Source organism: Macaca thibetana, chromosome 19, assembly GCF_024542745.1.
Source record: "Macaca thibetana thibetana isolate TM-01 chromosome 19, ASM2454274v1, whole genome shotgun sequence".
Taxonomy (NCBI): Eukaryota; Metazoa; Chordata; class Mammalia; order Primates; family Cercopithecidae; genus Macaca; species Macaca thibetana.
Window position 1 is genome coordinate 31,607,611 of NC_065596.1, and position 16,342 is coordinate 31,623,952.

A 16,342-nucleotide genomic window follows, 5' to 3' on the forward strand; every position below is an offset into this window, starting at 1 on the left:
GTCACTCCCTTTCCACAGCCCCAGCCCAGGTGGGCCCCTGGCCTCCCCTAGGCCGCTCCCTTCTCCTTTGCAAGGAGGGGGGTGCTGGGGTGTCACATAGGTGGGGCAGGACCGGAGGGTGGGGGAGGCAGGTCAGGGCCTGTGGAAGCTGAGTCCAGGAAAGGGAACAGAGCCCTCGGCTGCGCTCCACCCCAGGGCTCCTCTGGGACCTTGCTTCTCTGCTGACCCTTCCCCTGCCCGCTTCTCCCTGCCTCCCAGGCAGCCCGACTCCAGCTGTTCACTTACTGGCTGCTGCGAGACCTCTGCCCGATGACTTCCAGTCCTGCAGCCGCCTCAACCTCTGCATCTGCAGAACCCGAGCGCAGATTCCTGCTTCGCCCAGCTTGTTTGTTTTCAGCTAGGTGCCTTCCCTTGGCTTTCCTCCCCTCTCTCCCCTAACCAGATGTGGAGCAAGGCAGGGGAGGGCCTAGGTTCTGACAACAGCCAGCCCTGGCCTCAAACCTAGGTGCTTCCTCTTCCTACCACTATGACTACCCTTATGACGTGGGGACAAGGGACTCCACCCCTGCGAGGCTCAGTTTCTTCATCTGAGAGATGGGGGTGACAGACCTGCTTGCAGGGAGGGTTGGGATCAGGCCTCTAGGAGGGTCCGTTTGGAAAGAGCAGACTGCAGGGGGGCTCAGCAAATGTGCCTCCACTGTTATGATCACCCCGCACCCCCTCCCTCCTCCAATTCCCCTTTAGTGCACTTGGAGAGATGGTCTCCCCTCACCTCCCGAGTCCCAGTGGAGACAGAATCCAAGGGGTGGGCAGGAGAATTTTAAGACATAGGCCGAGCCCTCCTGCTTTCCAAGGCTGCACTCCACCCTCCGTCATTGCATACATATGAGAACAAAGCCATGTCCCACATTAAAGAAACAATGTATGCTTGATTACAAGAAAGTAAACTGCAGTTGAGTAGTGGAAAGAATGTTATGCTTTATGGACATTGGATTAAATGGTCATAAATGTTGACTTTGCAGCTTTTGTCTCGTATTTTGGAGCTAACAATTTTCTTTTTCCTTCTCGGGTCTTTTGTGGACTCTTGAAAAGCTTATAAGCTCTGGGCACTGTTTCTATTGTGCTGGATGAAGAAACATGGCTCTTATTCATATTGTTGGATTTTTGCTTTTGAGACAAGGTCTCTCACTTTATTGCCAGCCTGGAGTGTAGTGGTGTGATCTCAGCTCATTGCAGCTTCCACCTCTCCGGCTCGGGTGATCTGCCCACCTCAGCTACCCAAGTAGCCAGGACTACAGGTTCGTGCCACCACACCCAGCTAATTTTTTGTATTTTTGTAGTGACGAGGTTTCACCATGTTGCCAGGCTGATCTCGAACTCCTCAGCTCAAGCCATCCTCCCATCTCGGCCTCCCAAAGTGCTGGGATTACAGGCGTGGGCCACTGTACCCAGCCTGTATTATTATAGGTAACTTTTTCTATTCCATTTCTGAGTAACTACTCAGGGAAGACCCTCATCCTATTTGAGCTTTGTTTTTTGGGTTTTGTTTGTTTGTTTGTTTTTCTTTCTTTCTTTCTTTCTTTTTGAGATGAAGTCTCATTCTGTCACCCAGGCTGGAGTGCAATGGTTTGATCTGGGCTCACTGCAGCCTCTGCCTCATGGGTTCATGCAATTCTCCTGTCTCAGCCTCCCAAGTAGCTGGGATTATAGGCATGCACCACCATGCCCGGCTACTTTTTGTATTTTTAGTAGAGATGGGGTTTCATCATGTTGACCAGGCTGGTCTTGAACTCCTGACCTCAGGTGGTCCACCCGCCTTAGCCTCCCAAAGTGCTGAGATTACAAGTGTGTGCCACCATGCCCAGCTAAATTTTTTTCTTTTTTTTTTTTTTGGTAGTTTTGAAGAGACGGGGTTTCACCATGTTGGCCAGGCTGGTCTCGAACTCCTGACCTCAAGTCATCCACCCGCCTCAGCCTCCCAAAGTGCTGGGATTACAGGTGTGAGCCACTGTGCCCGGCCTTATTTGAGCTCTGTTTCTACTTGTATGAGCTAGGGAAACTGTTGAGTCCTTCTTCCAGTCTCAACCAGCATGGGGACTTCAAATGGACAGACATGGCCCCTCCTTCATTTGTATTTATTCCAGACCATTGCACACTTCTCTCCATCCTGCTCATGGGTCTTAGAAGGGCTGGCAGGAGTTAAAAGTTCCAAAAAGTTCCCAGGCCAACAAGAATGGAGCCGGGAAAAGCGATGGAGGAGGTATTGGTGCTCTGAGGGTCAGAGTGGTACCCAAGCTAAGGGATGGAGGTGGAGGAAACAGGTTAGTTGTTCCTCATGATCATCCGGATCCAGTCCACATACTTGCAAACATAGGTGTAGACTCCAGGGATGCCATCTTGTCCACAAGGCCCCACAGACCCCCAGGACACCAGACCTTGAAGGACTCCCCCACACACCAGGGGGCCCCCAGAATCACCCTAGAAAGGAAGAGAAGTACTGTCTGAACAAGGGAGACATTTCTGTTTTCCTCTCCAACACTCCAACCCAGTCCTGGGCCTTGGGGAGGGCTCCAAGTCTGGTCAAAAGAGGAAAGAGTATAATCACTTTCCCAGAGGACAATGGCAATGGCTAACCAAAAGAGAAGAGCCACTGTCTCTAGCGGCCAATCCCAGGGAAGAAGGGTGGAACTCCATAAAGGACAGAGGTTCTCTCAAGGACAATGGCTGGGGCCCTGAACAACGAGGAGAGAGAGCACAGTCATCAATGACCAATCCCAGGGGAGGCTGTCAAGACAACATAAAGAGTAGAACATTCTCTCAAGGACAATGGCTGGGGCCCTGACCAATGAGGAGAGAGAACACTATTACCAATGACCAATCCCAGGGGAGGAGGGCTGGACTCCATAAAGGGTAGAGGTTCTCTCAAGGACAATGGCTGGGGCCCTGACCAATGAGGGGAGAGGCCACCATCCTCAAATCTCTCTCGGTCTGGGACAGCACCAACTGGAGGATGGTGTGGGAAAGACTTAGAGCCCCAGAAACAGCGGATTCCCTGTCTGGGCTCCCAGTTCTCTCTGTCTGTTTTGCTGCCTCTCCCTCTGCCCCCTACCCCATCTTTCCTTCTCTGTTCCCTTCCTCCCTCTTCTCTCCCTGTCCCTCCCCCTCCTCCATTCCCTGGTCCTTCCTCTTACTCCCTGTCTCTCTCCCTCCCTTATCCTGGGCCTCTCCTCCATTATTATCATTATTACTATTATTATTATTATCATCATCATTATTATTATTATTTTGTTTAGAGACAGAGTCTGGCTCTGTCGCCCAGGCTGGAGTGCAGTGGCGCGATCTCAGTTCACTGCAACCTCCGCCTCCCGGGATCAAGCGATTTTCCTGCCTCAGCCTTCCGAGTAGCTGGGACCACAGGCTTGCACCACCACTCCCAGCTAATTTTGGTATTTTTAGTAGATTCACGGTTTCACCATGTTGGCCAGGCTTGTCTTGAACTCCTGACCTCAAGTAATCTGCCCGCCTTGGCCTCCCAAAGTGCTGGGATTACTGGTGTGAGCCACCGCGCCCAGCCTCTCCCTTCCTTTTTGACCCCATCTCTCTCCAGCATCCCCTTTCCCTGATTCATCCTCCATCAGTTCCTCTCCTGCTTCCAGCCCCTCCCCTTCCCTTTCTGTCCTGGTGACCACGCACGCTCACCTGGCAGGCATCCTGCCCCGGGACGCCGCCTGCACACACCATGTTGCTTGTGATTCTCCCGGGATACACCTCACGGCAGGTGGCGTGGGAGATGATGGAGAGGTTGAGGCACTGGAGCAGATCCGGGAATGGGTCTGGAGAGGGAACATGCGTGCTGCAGGGTCCCCTAAATCTCCCCACTTTGAGGTGACATCCCTCTTCCTCGATGTGGCCCATCTGAGTCAATATCCCAGCCCCTCACCAACCTGTACTACAATCCTGAAACCTCCAAGTTACATATTTATGACTTAATTTCATATGAATCATGACCCCAGATGATTGACAGTCTCTTTGGTCTTTGACATTTGACTTTGAGTGGCATAACTCAAGACCTTTCTTGTCTCTCCAGCCTCAGAGACAACGAATCCAGACCTGACCCTCTTCAGTGCCTACTACTGTGATCTTATGATCCCAGCTTGATCTCATATCTTGTCTCGTGACCCCATGTCCCTGTCTTTACCTTAACCTGCAACCTCAGCTCCCCATCTTCCAAACCTCACTGCTTCCAACGCCAGTGACCCCTGATCCTAGTTTATTTGGCCCCAGCCTCCACGACCTCAAACCTCAGACCTCACACCCCAAACGCTATGACCTCCAATCTCAGATATATGATTTCGGATAGAATCCCAATGTCCATCCTCAGATTCTAACCAGATTGTACAACCTCTGGATCCCATGACCTTAATTCTACAGTGACCTCTAACCCAAGACCCATGACCCACAAGGCCCATATCCTATTTACATATATATATAAAAAATATGCCTTTTGCTCCAGTGTGATGACCCCTGACACACTCTGACCTCTGACCATGTCTCTGACCTCTGATCCCTGACTTCATACCCAGTCCCTTAACCCCTTTGACTCCCAAGACCCCAATCCACCATAATCTCTGACCCCAAACCATGATCCTGATGTCCCATCCCACACCCTGATCCTTTACCCATCCTTCCTCTAAGGTGTCATGATGTGACCTCTCCCCCTGCATCCCAGACTTGTACCCATCCTGATCCCTGACCCCTGGCCCCGGGCCCCTTACTCCATGGGTGGTTGGTGATGCCCCAGCCTGAGACGTGGCACTCGGTGCCAGCAGTTGCACAGTCATCGGGCAGGGGCAGGGGTCGAACGCTGCTGGTTATGCGGACGGGCAGGCGCAGCCGCAGAAGCCGGAGGTCGTGCTCATGGCTCGTCGAGGCTCCCAGGTAGCCAGGGTGGGTCACAGAGAAGCCGCTGTGCCGGATCTGCTCGGTCCAGTCGAGATGGCTGAGGCTGTGTTCCCCCAGGCGCACCCAGTACCTGCTGCCGGTGGCGACAGCTGAGCGGGTGGCAGACAGGCAGACCCCCACCTTGCACCCCTCCACGGACACTCCCAGGCCCTGCTGCCACTCCCCGCGGCTCTGCCTCTCACTGTCTGTCTTCTCACCCGCGCCTCTCATTCTCCAAGTCTCTCTTGCAGGCTCTTATTCCCGACCTCCATCACTCTCTTTCCATCTTGGGTGTTCACTGTTTCTCCTCCCATGTCCCTGCATCTGTGTCTCTCTCTCCGTTTTTTTTTTTCAAGACGGAGTCTCGCTCTGTCACCTAGGCTGGAGTGCAGTGGCACCATCTTGGCTCACTGCAACCTCCGCCTCCTGGGTTCAAACAATTTCCCTGCCTCCGATTCCTGAGTAGCTGGGATTACAGGTGCCCGCCACCACGCCCGGCTAATTTTTGGATTTTTAGTAGAGATGAGGTTTCACCATGTGGGTCAGGCTGGTCTCAAACTCCTGACCTCAAGTGATCTGCCCACCTCAGCCTCCCAAAGTGCTGGGATTATAGGTGTGAGCCACTGCGCCGGGCCTGTCTTTCTGATGATCTCAGCCAGTGAAGCCCACGAAGACAGGGACATCAGTGGGCCTTGTTCACCGCCTTATTCCCACCGCCTGGCACAGAGCATGTGCCGTCCACGCTGCTGACTGAATGAACGAGTGGGTTGATGAGTGGCCTCTCTGCATCCTGCTTCTGGCCCTCTCTCTCTCCTGAGTCTCTGTTTCTTTGCATCTGAGCTCCCCTTTCACAAAAAAGTTCCAGGCTAGGAGCAGTGGCTCACGCCTGTAATCCCAGCATTTAGGGAGGTCAAGACAGGAAGATCGCTTGAGCTGAGGAGTTTGAGACCAGCCTGGGTAACATAGCGAAACCCTGTCTCTACAAAAAAATTTAAAACTTAGCCGGATGTGGTGGCGCAGGCCTGTGGTCTCAGCTCCTTGGGAGGCTGAGGTGTGAGGATCACTTGAGCCCAGGAGGTTGAGGCTGTAGTGAGCCAAGATAGCATCACTGCACTCCAGCCTGGGTGACAGAAAGAGCAAGACTCTGTCTCCAAAAAAAAAAAAAAAAAGAAAAGAAGAAGAAAGAAGGAAGGAAGGAAAAGAAAGAAAGAAAGATTCCAGAGCATCAGTCCACTGAGGCCCAGAGAGGTGCCAGGCATAGTCTCTGAGGTTGCACAAAGAGTTTGGGTCATGTTGGCCGGACGCAGTGGCTCACACCTGTAATCCCAGCACTTTGGGAGGCCAAGATGGGCAGATTGTTTGAGGCCAGGAGTTCAAGACCAGCCTGGTCAACATGACAAAACTCTGTCTCTACAAAAATTACAAAAATTAGCTGATGGCGGGTGCCTGTAATCCCAGCTACTCAGGAGGCTGAGGCAGGAGAATCACTTGAACCCGGGAGGCGGAGACACAGTGAGCTGTGATCGTGCCATTTCATAGCAGCCTGGGTGACAGAGTGAGACTCTGTCTCAAAAAAAAAAAAAGAGTTTGGGTCAGACCTGGGCCCCGGGCCCAGACTGGGTCAGGGAGTGGCTGGGGGGAGTGGCAGATGTCATATAGGAAAGAAAGGGTACATGCAGGAATGGGAGAGGCAGGAGGGCAGGTTCCAGGACGCTCCTCGGCCCTCCACACACACCACACCTCACCCTGCCCAGCACCACCCCAGGCCCACTGCTAAAGAAGTTCCACTCCTGGTCTAAACTCAGATTCTCTTGTTGCAGGACCAGCTTCTTCCCAGTGGGCACCGGCCTCCCTTGTGATCCTACCCCCAGCACTTGCCTTCCCGTAGTCCTCCCTTCGCCCACCCCAGGAAGGGACTCAGCCTGGGGCTTACCTGCCGCTGCAGTGAGCCGCTGTGAGGACCCACCTGCTGTCAATAAGGACACCCCCGCAGCGCAGGCTGCTGCCCTCAAACAACCCCACCTGCCACGGCTGTGAGTTACGTCCACACTCGGTGCCATTGAAAATCTTCGGTGTGGCTGCCTGGCTGAGCCCTAGGGACAGACAGGGGCCTGGGTCAGAGAGAGGAATCAAAGATACAGAGATGGAGACACATACACAGAGAGAGAGAGAGAAACAGGCAGGAGAGAGAGAGAGAGAGAGAGAGACCCAGTGATAGAAAAAGACCATGAAACACCAAAGAGACCCAGGGAGAAAGATGCTTACACGTAGGAGGGAAATGGAGAGGCAGAGATTCAGAGAGGGACGGAAAGGAAGAGGGATCGCAGGATAGGGGAGACCGAGGTGAGCAGTGCCCTGAGAGCTGCAACTAAATGGAGGCAGAGAGAAAGCCCCTCTCCTCCTCACCACCAGGCTGGGGGAGCCAGAGCTGAGATGGGGAGGGGGTGGGGCCTCCTCATGGGGGATGGAGGGACCCAGTCCCGGTCCTGCCCTCTCCCTGCTCCAGGAGAACTCACCAAGAACACACAGGAGCAAAAACATGCTGGGCCCCATGGCGGGTCACCTCCAAAATCTGGGGGGAAAAGGGGAATCTCAGAGGTCACCCTTTCCCCGTGCCCTCCACCTCTGCCCTCTCTGCTTCTCTTTGAAGGTCACCAAGGGGATGACCTGCTTGTCCTCTCTCTATCTGTCCTCCTGCGTGTCACTCCCTCATTGGCAGTCGCCTACCTCCTTCTCACCTTGTCTCTTTGTCTGCCAGATCCTCTACGTGGCTGTCACTGTTCGACCTGTCCGCGTCGCTGCTATCTGTCCGTCCACCTACCTGCCTGTCATCTCATCTGCTGGCCACTCCGCCAGCCAACTCTACCACTCTGCACCTGGCTCCTCAGTCACCTGTCATGTTGCTCAACCGGTCCCTTTCCTTCCATCTGTCGCTCCAGACAGACCACTGACAAAGCTCTTAACTCTCTTTGTCTTGGCCCATCCAATTTCCGGGTTGAGGGAAGGGGACCAGGAAGACAGGGGTGGGGCGTCCTCTAATTCTGCAGAAACTCTTCTCAGCTAATCGCACTTAATTGAGCTTTACAGCTAAATGGAGTGGGGAAGGAGGAAAGGACCCAGAGTGGGAAGACCCGGCCCCACTCCCTCTCTCCTCTGCAAGTCAGCCAGCAGCCCCGGGACTGATGACTCAAGGTGACGATGGAGCTGGGTTCTAATCCTGACTCCAGTGACAAAGGAGGGTGGGGAGACCTTGGACACCTGGGGCCCATCCCAATGCAGTGCAGGGGAGGGGCAGGGGGAAGGAGAGGCTGTGAAAGCAGGAGAGTGGACGGGAGGGGCAGGAAGCCCGAGCTAGAAAGAGTCCCGGAAAGAGAAGAGATGAAGGAACAGACTTCTGAATAGGTGATCAGGCAGGTGCAGAAGAGAGTTTCTGAACTGAGTTCATATATATACCTATGAAGTTGATCAATCTAATTCCGTAAAGTTTTCTTTGCATAAGAACTTCTATTGCTTAAATAAAATCCACAGAGAAAATAAAAGACACAGGGAAGAAGAAATGGTAGAAAGAGAGAGAGAGAGAAAATGAATCATAGGACAAGGGAACTTTGCGCTGTTTTTTGTTTTTTTGTTTTGAGATGGAGTCTTGCTCTGTCACCCAGGCTGGAGTGCAGGGGTGCGATCTCCACTCACTGCAACCTCCACTTCCTGGGTTCAAGCTATTCTTGTGCCTCAGCCTCCCAAGTACCTGGGATTACAGGCACACACCACCATGTCCAGCTAATTTTTGTATTTTTAGTAGAGACGGGGTTTCACCATGTGGGCCAGGCTCTTCTTGAACTCCTGGTCTCAAGCAACCTCCCTGCCTTGGCCTCCCAAAGTGCTGGGATTACAGGTGTAAGCCACCATGCCTGGCCTCTGTGCTGGTTTATCTGAGTTTTTGCTTCATCTAGGAGGAATGGAGGAGAGAAAGAAGGAGAGAGAGAGAGGGGACAGAGAGAGAAAATGAGAACAAAAAGGGAATTAGACTCAGAGGAAGGGGGATTAAGAAACAAACCAAGAGAAAAATCTGTCAAGGCCAGGCGCAGTGGCTCATGCTTGTAATCCCCGCACTTTGGGAGGCCGAGGCGGGCGGATCACAAGGTCAGGAGATCGAGACCACGGTGAAACCCCGTCTCTACTAAAAATACAAAAAATTAGCCGGGCGCGGTTGTGGGCGCCTGTAGTCCCAGCTACTCGGGAGGCTGAGGCAGGAGAATGGCGTGAACCCGGGAGGCGGAGCTTGCAGCGAGCCGAGATCGCGCCACTGCACTCCAGCCTGGGCGACAGAGCGAGACTCCGTCTCAAAAAAAAAAAAAAAAAAAAATCTGTCAGGGCCAGGCGCAGTGGCTCATGCTTGTAATCCCCGCACTTTGGGAGGCCGAGACGGGCAGGTCACTTGAGGCCAGGAGTTCAAGACCAGCCTGGCCAATATGGTGAAACCCTGTCCCTACTAAAAATACGAAAACTAGCTGGTGGCGTGTGGTGGCACGCGCCTGTGGTCCCAGCTGCTCAGGAGGCTGAGGCAGGAGAATCCCTTGAACCCGGGAGGCAGAGGTTACAGTGAGCCAAGATTGCGCCACTGCACTCCAGCCTGGATGGCAGAGAGAGACTCCATCTCAAAAAAAAAAAAAAAAGAAAAAGAAAAAGAAAAAAGAAAAGCAGTCAGAGTGCACAAACAAACAAAAAAATCCCAGGACAAAACAGAGCAGAGCAAGCCCCCACCCTACGACTGTCTTTTAGTCCTTCACTTTCTCTCTGGGTTTCCAGTCTCCGTCCATGTCTTATTTTCAGAATCACAGAACCGTAGCTTTTGATTTGCTCTTAGAAACAACCTAACTGCTGTAACACATCATTGGTCAGCGCGATTGGCGTTGATAACCCTGGTTCCCACAAAGCCTCCTGCTGGCTGTTAAGAGCTTTCCTTCTTTGGGCAGAGAGGATAAAAAAGCACCATAACTGTCCTTTCTCTGGAAAGGACACACTTCACACGCACTCACAGCACCAAAACGCCACTTCTTCCTTTTTCTGGTACCAAGTTCTACAATAAACCTCAACTAAATAAGCAAACAAACAAAAGCAAAAATACCAACGACCTAATTCAACCTCTCTCTTTTTTTGTGTGGATTTTTAAGAGAATCAGGTTTACCGACGTGGAATTTATCTCCAATCAAATTGAATACAAAAAATAAGGCGGGGTCCCCGATTTTAAGGAGCATTCATGCAAATTAAAAATTACCATGTATATAGTTAGTAACAACGTATTGTGTACTTGAAAATTACTGACAGAGTAGGGTTTAAGTGTTCTCACTACGAGTAAATATAAGTATGGGGCCAGGCATGGTGGCTCATGGCTATAATGCTAGCACTTTGGGAGGTTTTGGTGGGAGGATGGCTTGAGGCCGGGAGTTAGAGGTCAGCCTGGGTAACATAGTGAGACCCTATTTCTACAAACAAAAACTGAAAAAATGAACCAGGCATGGTGACACGTGCCTGTAGTCCCAGCTATGTGGGAGGCTGCGGTGGCAGGATCACTTGAACCCAGGAGTTTGAGGCTGCAGTGAGTTATGATTGCACCACTGCACTCCAGCCTGGGTAACAGAGTGGGACCCTGTCTCAAAAAAGAAAGATTGAATGTAAGCATATGAGACAATGCACATATGAATGAGCTTCATGTAACCATTCCATCATGTTCTATATTTCAAATTTTTGTGTTGGGCACCATAAGTATATGCAATTTTAGTGTTGATTTAAAAACAAATATGTCATTTTTACCTGAAAAATTTCACCCTTCAGGTTCAGTTGAGTCTCAAAAGATGAAGTCAGTCACTCAAAGTGTCAGAACTGGAGGCTGAACCACTCCAGAGCCTGTATTCTTTATCATTATCCAAATATATCAATGAACAAATAAATGACTAACTGGATTAGTAAGTATGGACACGAGTAGATGAATCATATATTTAAATTTAAATCATATGTTTATTTTTAAATTAACACATCAAAACTGTATATATTTTGGATGCACATCACAAAATTTTGAAATCTCTAACATGATGGAGTGGCTAAATCACATTGATTCATACACATATTGTCTCATTGGGTCAGTGTTTCTACGGGTTTAAAAGAAAGAGAATAGCTTTGGAATCATACAGACCTAAGTTGAAACCCGAACTTATCTCCCATGATTCTCTGGAAGATACGGGCCCCTCTCTTTTCCTAACCTCGGTTTTTTACTCATCTGGAAAATGGGGCCAGGAGGAGGCAAAATGCACATTGCTTCCTCTTGGGAGCATTAAACAAGGCAATCAAAGATGGATAGGAATATTAAGTAGACAAGTATCGACATCATCAAAATGGCTCTTATCAGTTTGTTTCTGTATAAAGAAGGAATTTGCAAAGCTGACTTAGATGATAGAATCTTTTTTTGTAGAGACAGGGTCTCACTCTGTCGCTCAGGCTGGAGTGCAGTGGCGCAATCACAGCTCACTGCAGCCTCCACCTCCCAGGCTCAAGTGATCCTCCCACCTCAGCCTCCTGAGTAGCTGGGACTACAGGCATGCACTACCATGCCTGGCTAATTTTTTAATGTGTAGAGACGAGGTCTCACCATGTTTCCCAGGCTGGTCTCAAACTCCTGGTCTCAAGAGATCCTCCTGTCTCAGCCTCCCAAAGTGCTGAAATTACAGGAGTGAGTCACTGTGGTGTGAAGGAATAACAGTGACACCTTGTCCTTTGTTCTGTCTTCATCTTTCTACCTTTCTCTCTCTCTCTCTCTCTCTCTCTCTCTCTCAGTGTCTCTGTCTGTCTCATGTATTCATTCATTTACTCATTCTTGTTTGGATGCCCAGAGACCTCCTTGTTTTCCAATCTAGCGGTCACCCCTTACTGACTCCTGAGATGGCGTCTCACTATGTTGCATAGGCTGGACTGCAGTATGCAATCACAGCTTATTGCAACCCTGAACTCCTGGTCTCAAGTCATCCTCTTGCCTTGACCTCCCAAAGTGTTGAGGTTACAGGCTTGAGCCACCATGCCCGGCCTGTGGACATGTGCAACAAGCCATTAAGATGCTCTGTGAGGCCTGTAGCCTGGATCCAGTGAAGGAGGTGAAAATTCCATCGAATGTCTTGTTCAAGAGCTCAGCATTGAGCTTCCTAAGAGGTAAAATGAGTGCCTTGGTCACTATCAATAATGTTTGGAACTCCACAGGGAAAAAGGAGGCCTTGCATTATGTGTTTGGTATGTGCAGAGACATGCGTGAACTTGATTAATATTTGGAGTATCTGTGAGGCAAGAGATTCCCAGAGCTCTTTACCCCAAAGGGGGCTACCATAAATGAGGAATTGTTAGTGCTGCCATTGGGCAGAACCACATGGCCAGATCATTGACAATGGCTCAAGAATCTTTAGAAATGTGTACAGGTGGCCGATTGTTGACCTGCGCATCTGGTGCTAAGACGACTGCCTGAAGCTCAGCTAATTTTGCTGACCCATTCTTGGTCAGGGACACCCTAAGTAAGGGATGAGAGGCAGCTACTCTCCAGAAAGCTCCCTCCTGTGTGATGGGGGCACCGTCACCCATAAAGTGTATGAACTCCCTTTGCTATTCACTCAGTTACTTCCACGGGGCTCCCTAGGTAGCTAAGGGGGCCTAGAAAGAGGTGCTCTCCTCCAGCACTGCGGAATCTGGCAAGAAACTGGGGATGGGGGGGCCGCCCTCTGCTGCAGGCAGGATATACTGGGAGGCTCAGGCTGGCTGCCTCCTGTGTTAGGAAGGCTTCACAGCCATGCTGATCACATAGGGTGCTGCTTCCAGGACCCAAGGCATAACGGGCAGCTGGGTACACAGGGACACAGGCTCAGGCTCTCCTATGTTTCCAGGAAAACCCAATATGGGACCAGCAATTGCCTTTCTAATGACATATAGTGTAGGTCCAAGAGGGGCAGTCTCTTGCATCAGAAACTCATGGACGCTGGGCACAGATTACACAGTGGTTCACACCTGTAATCCCAGCACTTTGGGAAGCCGAGGTGGGTGGATCACCTGAGGTCAGGAGTTTGAGACCAGCCTGACCGATATGGCAAAACCCTGACTCTACTAAAAATACAAAAATTAGCTGGGCATGGTGGTGTGTACCTGTAGTCCCAGCTACTAGGGAGGCTGAGGCAGGAGAATTGCTTGAACCCGGGGGCAGAGTTTGCAATGAGCCAAGGTCACACCACTGCACTCCAGCCTGGGAGACAGAGTGAGACTCTGTCTCAAAAAAAAAAAAAAAGAAAAAGGAAACTCATGGAAATCTATGATGGTTGTGGGTAATCCAGAGACTCCGGGAAGCATGCGAGGGGTTGCCAAAGCCTCTACAGTAAAGGAGTCCATAGGAGGTTGGGAGGTGAAGCCCAGATGGGGGAGCCTGTTGTGTTGCAATTTGAGCAGATTCTAGAGCTTTTGGGTGAAGAGGGGCCCATTCAAACCGGGTTGATTTGAAAGTAGCAACATAAATGGGCTTAAGGAAAATTTGCTGGCCAAGCATGGTGGCTCACACCTGTACTCTCAACACTGGGAGGCTGAGGCTGGAGGATCGCTTGAGCCCAGGATATTAAGACCAGCGTAGGCTGGGTGCGGTGGCTCACACCGCTGGGAGGCCGAGGCGGGCAGATCATGAGGTCAGGAGATAGAGACCATCCTGGCTAACATGGTGAAATCTTGTCTCTACTAAAAATACCAAAAAAAAAAAAAAAAAAAAATTAGCTGGGCATGGTGGCGGGTGCCTATAGTCCCATCTACTTGGGAGGCTGAGGCAGGAGAATGGTGTGAATCCAGAAGGCGGAGCTTGCAGTGAGCCAAGATCGTGCCACTGCACTCTGTCTCAAAAAAAAAAAAAAAAAAAAGAAAAGACCAGCGTGGGCAACATAGTGAGACCCCATCTCTACAAAAAGTAAAAAAAGTTAGCGTGGCGGAATGGCACACCTGCGGTCCCAGCTATTTGGGAGGCTGAGGTGGGAGGATCGCTTGAGCCCAGGAGGTCGAGGCTGCAGTGAACCATTATCACACCACTGCACTCTAGCCTGGGTCACAGGCTAGAATGTGCCAGTGGCTGATTCTATGGAAAGTCATCCTGGGTGTGGGGGCTTTAATGGGTATGTGATGTTTTGTTTTGTTTTTGACACAGGGTCTTGCTTTGTCGCTCAGGCTGGAGTGCAGTAGTGCAATTATAGCTCACTGCAGCCTTGATCTGAGCTCAAGCAACCCTCTTGCCTCAGCCTCTCGAGTAGTCAGGACCACAGATGCACACTACTATGCCCAGCTAATTATTTCTATTTTTATTTTTAGTAGAGAGGAGGTCTCACTATGTTGTCCAGGCTGGTCTTGAGCTCTTGAGTTCAAGCGATCCTTGATCCTCCCACCTTGGCCTCCTAGAGTGCTAGGATTACATATGTGAGCCGCCTCACTGGGCTGGTACATGATGTTCTGAAATACATATACATTGTGGAATGACTAAGTTGAGCTAATTAACATATGCATCCCTCACATTCTTATTTTGTGTGCAATGTGGTGAGAACACTTAAAATCTACTCTCTTAGCAATTTTTGAGGCCTGTAGTCCCTGCTTATCCAGGGAAAATATGTTCCAAGATCATGGAGAATACCTATCATAAAATTTAATTTATAAATTAGGCGTAGTAAGAGATGAACCACAATAATGAATAATAATACAATAAAACAATTACAACCATGCACTGTAATAAAATTATACGTATGTGGTCTCCCTCTCTCAAAATATCTTATTGTACTGTATTATACCCACCTGTTGTGGGACTGCGGTTGACCACAGGTACCTGCACCGCAGAAAGGGAAACCTCAAATAAGGAGGGACTGCTGTCTATGGTACATTGTTATTAACTAGAGTTACCATGTTGTATTAATACAGTAAATCTCTTAAACTTATTCCTCCTGCACTACAGGTGCACACCATCATGTCCGGCTAATTTTTCAAATTTTTAGTAGAGATGAGGGTCTCACTATGTTACCCAGACTGGTCTCAAACTCCTGGGCTTCACCAGTCCTCCCACTTTGGCCTCCTAAAGTGCTAGGATGATAGGTGTGAGACACTGCGCCTGACCATCAAGTTCTTACAAAGTTAAACGTATGCTGGCCAGGCACAGTGGCTCATGCCTGTCATCCCAGCACTTTGGGAGGCCAAGGCAGGTGGATCACCTGAGGTCAGGAGTTCAAGTCCAGTCTGGGCAACATGGTAAAACGCTGTCTCTACTAAAAATACAAAAATTTATCTGGGCATAGCGGCATGAGCCTGTAATCCCAGCTACTCAGGAAGCTGAGGCAGGAGAATTACTTGAACCTGGGAGGCAGAGGTTGCAGGGAGCCGAGATCGCACCACTTCACTCCAGCCTGGGCAACAGGAGCGAAACTCCGTCTCAAAAAAAAGAAAAAAAAAGTTAACCATATGCTTATCTTACAATTCAGAAATTCTGCTTCAAGGTGTCTTCCCAAGAGAAAGGAAAACATATGTCCACACGATGATTTGTTCATGAATATTCATAGCAGCCTTATTTGTAATTGCTGGAAACTGAAAGCAACCCAAATATACAACTGGTGAATGGATAAACAAGTTGTGGTATTCCATACTATGGAATACTCCTCAGCAATAGAAAGGAATGAACTTAGGACTGGGCGCAGTGGCTCACACCTATAATCCTGGCACTTTGGGAGGCCGAGGTGGGCGGATCACCTAAGGTCGGGAGTTCGAGACCAGCCTGGCCAACATGGAGAAACCCCGTCTCTACTACAAATACAAAATTAGCCAGGCGTGATGGTGCATGCCTGTAGTCCCAGATACTCGGGAGGCTGAGGCAGGAGAACCGCTTGAATCCAGGAGGTGGAGGTTGCGGTGAGCCGAGTTCGCGCCTTGGCACTCCAGCCTGGGCAATAAGAGTGAAAGTCCATCTCAAAAAAAAAGAAAAGAAAAGAAAAGAAAGGAATGAACATAAACTTTTCATAGAGATGGCGGTCTCATGATGTTGTCCAGGCTGCCAAGCAGTTAATCTAAGCTTGACTTAACCCCTGGAGCCTTTAAACCCAATAAAGCCACCATTGCCATGGGGAAGGCCCCTAACCGTGATAACACTGATTTGAGGTTCTCTGGAGGATAAAAAAAAATCAAGTATAAATATAAACAGGGTAGAGAGGACCCACTCCCACCCCAAAATATATTCAGTAAGCCTCAAAAAAAAAAAAAAAAGATAAAAAGATTTCAGCATAGTACGGAACACCACAACTTGTTTATGCATTCACTGGTTGTATATGTGGATTGCTTCCAGTTTCTGGCAATTACAAATAAGGCTGCTATG

At 50.0% G+C, this 16,342-nt stretch overlaps 2 protein-coding genes across 6 annotated transcripts in view; both read right to left on the reverse strand.

Moving 5' to 3' along the window:
* The window catches only part of KLK6 (kallikrein related peptidase 6), a 90,401-nt gene that overhangs the window by 68,655 nt on the left and 5,404 nt on the right, over positions 1 to 16,342 (reverse strand). The gene's annotated exons all lie outside the window — the stretch shown is intronic.
* On the reverse strand, positions 2,117 to 7,876 carry KLK12 (kallikrein related peptidase 12). 5 transcript variants are annotated; one of them, XM_050771630.1, is made up of 6 exons: positions 7,680 to 7,876; positions 7,458 to 7,513; positions 6,875 to 7,034; positions 4,776 to 5,035; positions 3,700 to 3,833; positions 2,117 to 2,478 (listed from the first exon to the last, which is right to left on the reverse strand). In XM_050771630.1, the coding sequence occupies exons 2-6, from the start codon at positions 7,492 to 7,494 to the stop codon at positions 2,323 to 2,325; spliced, it is 747 nt and encodes a 248-aa protein (XP_050627587.1). In that variant the 5' UTR covers positions 7,495 to 7,513; positions 7,680 to 7,876; the 3' UTR covers positions 2,117 to 2,322. The 5 variants fall into 5 exon arrangements, with proteins under 5 accessions (XP_050627587.1, XP_050627586.1, XP_050627588.1 ...); XM_050771629.1 differs by having other exon boundaries at positions 7,669 to 7,876; XM_050771631.1 differs by lacking the exon at positions 7,680 to 7,876 and having other exon boundaries at positions 2,117 to 2,239; positions 2,363 to 2,478; positions 7,458 to 7,494.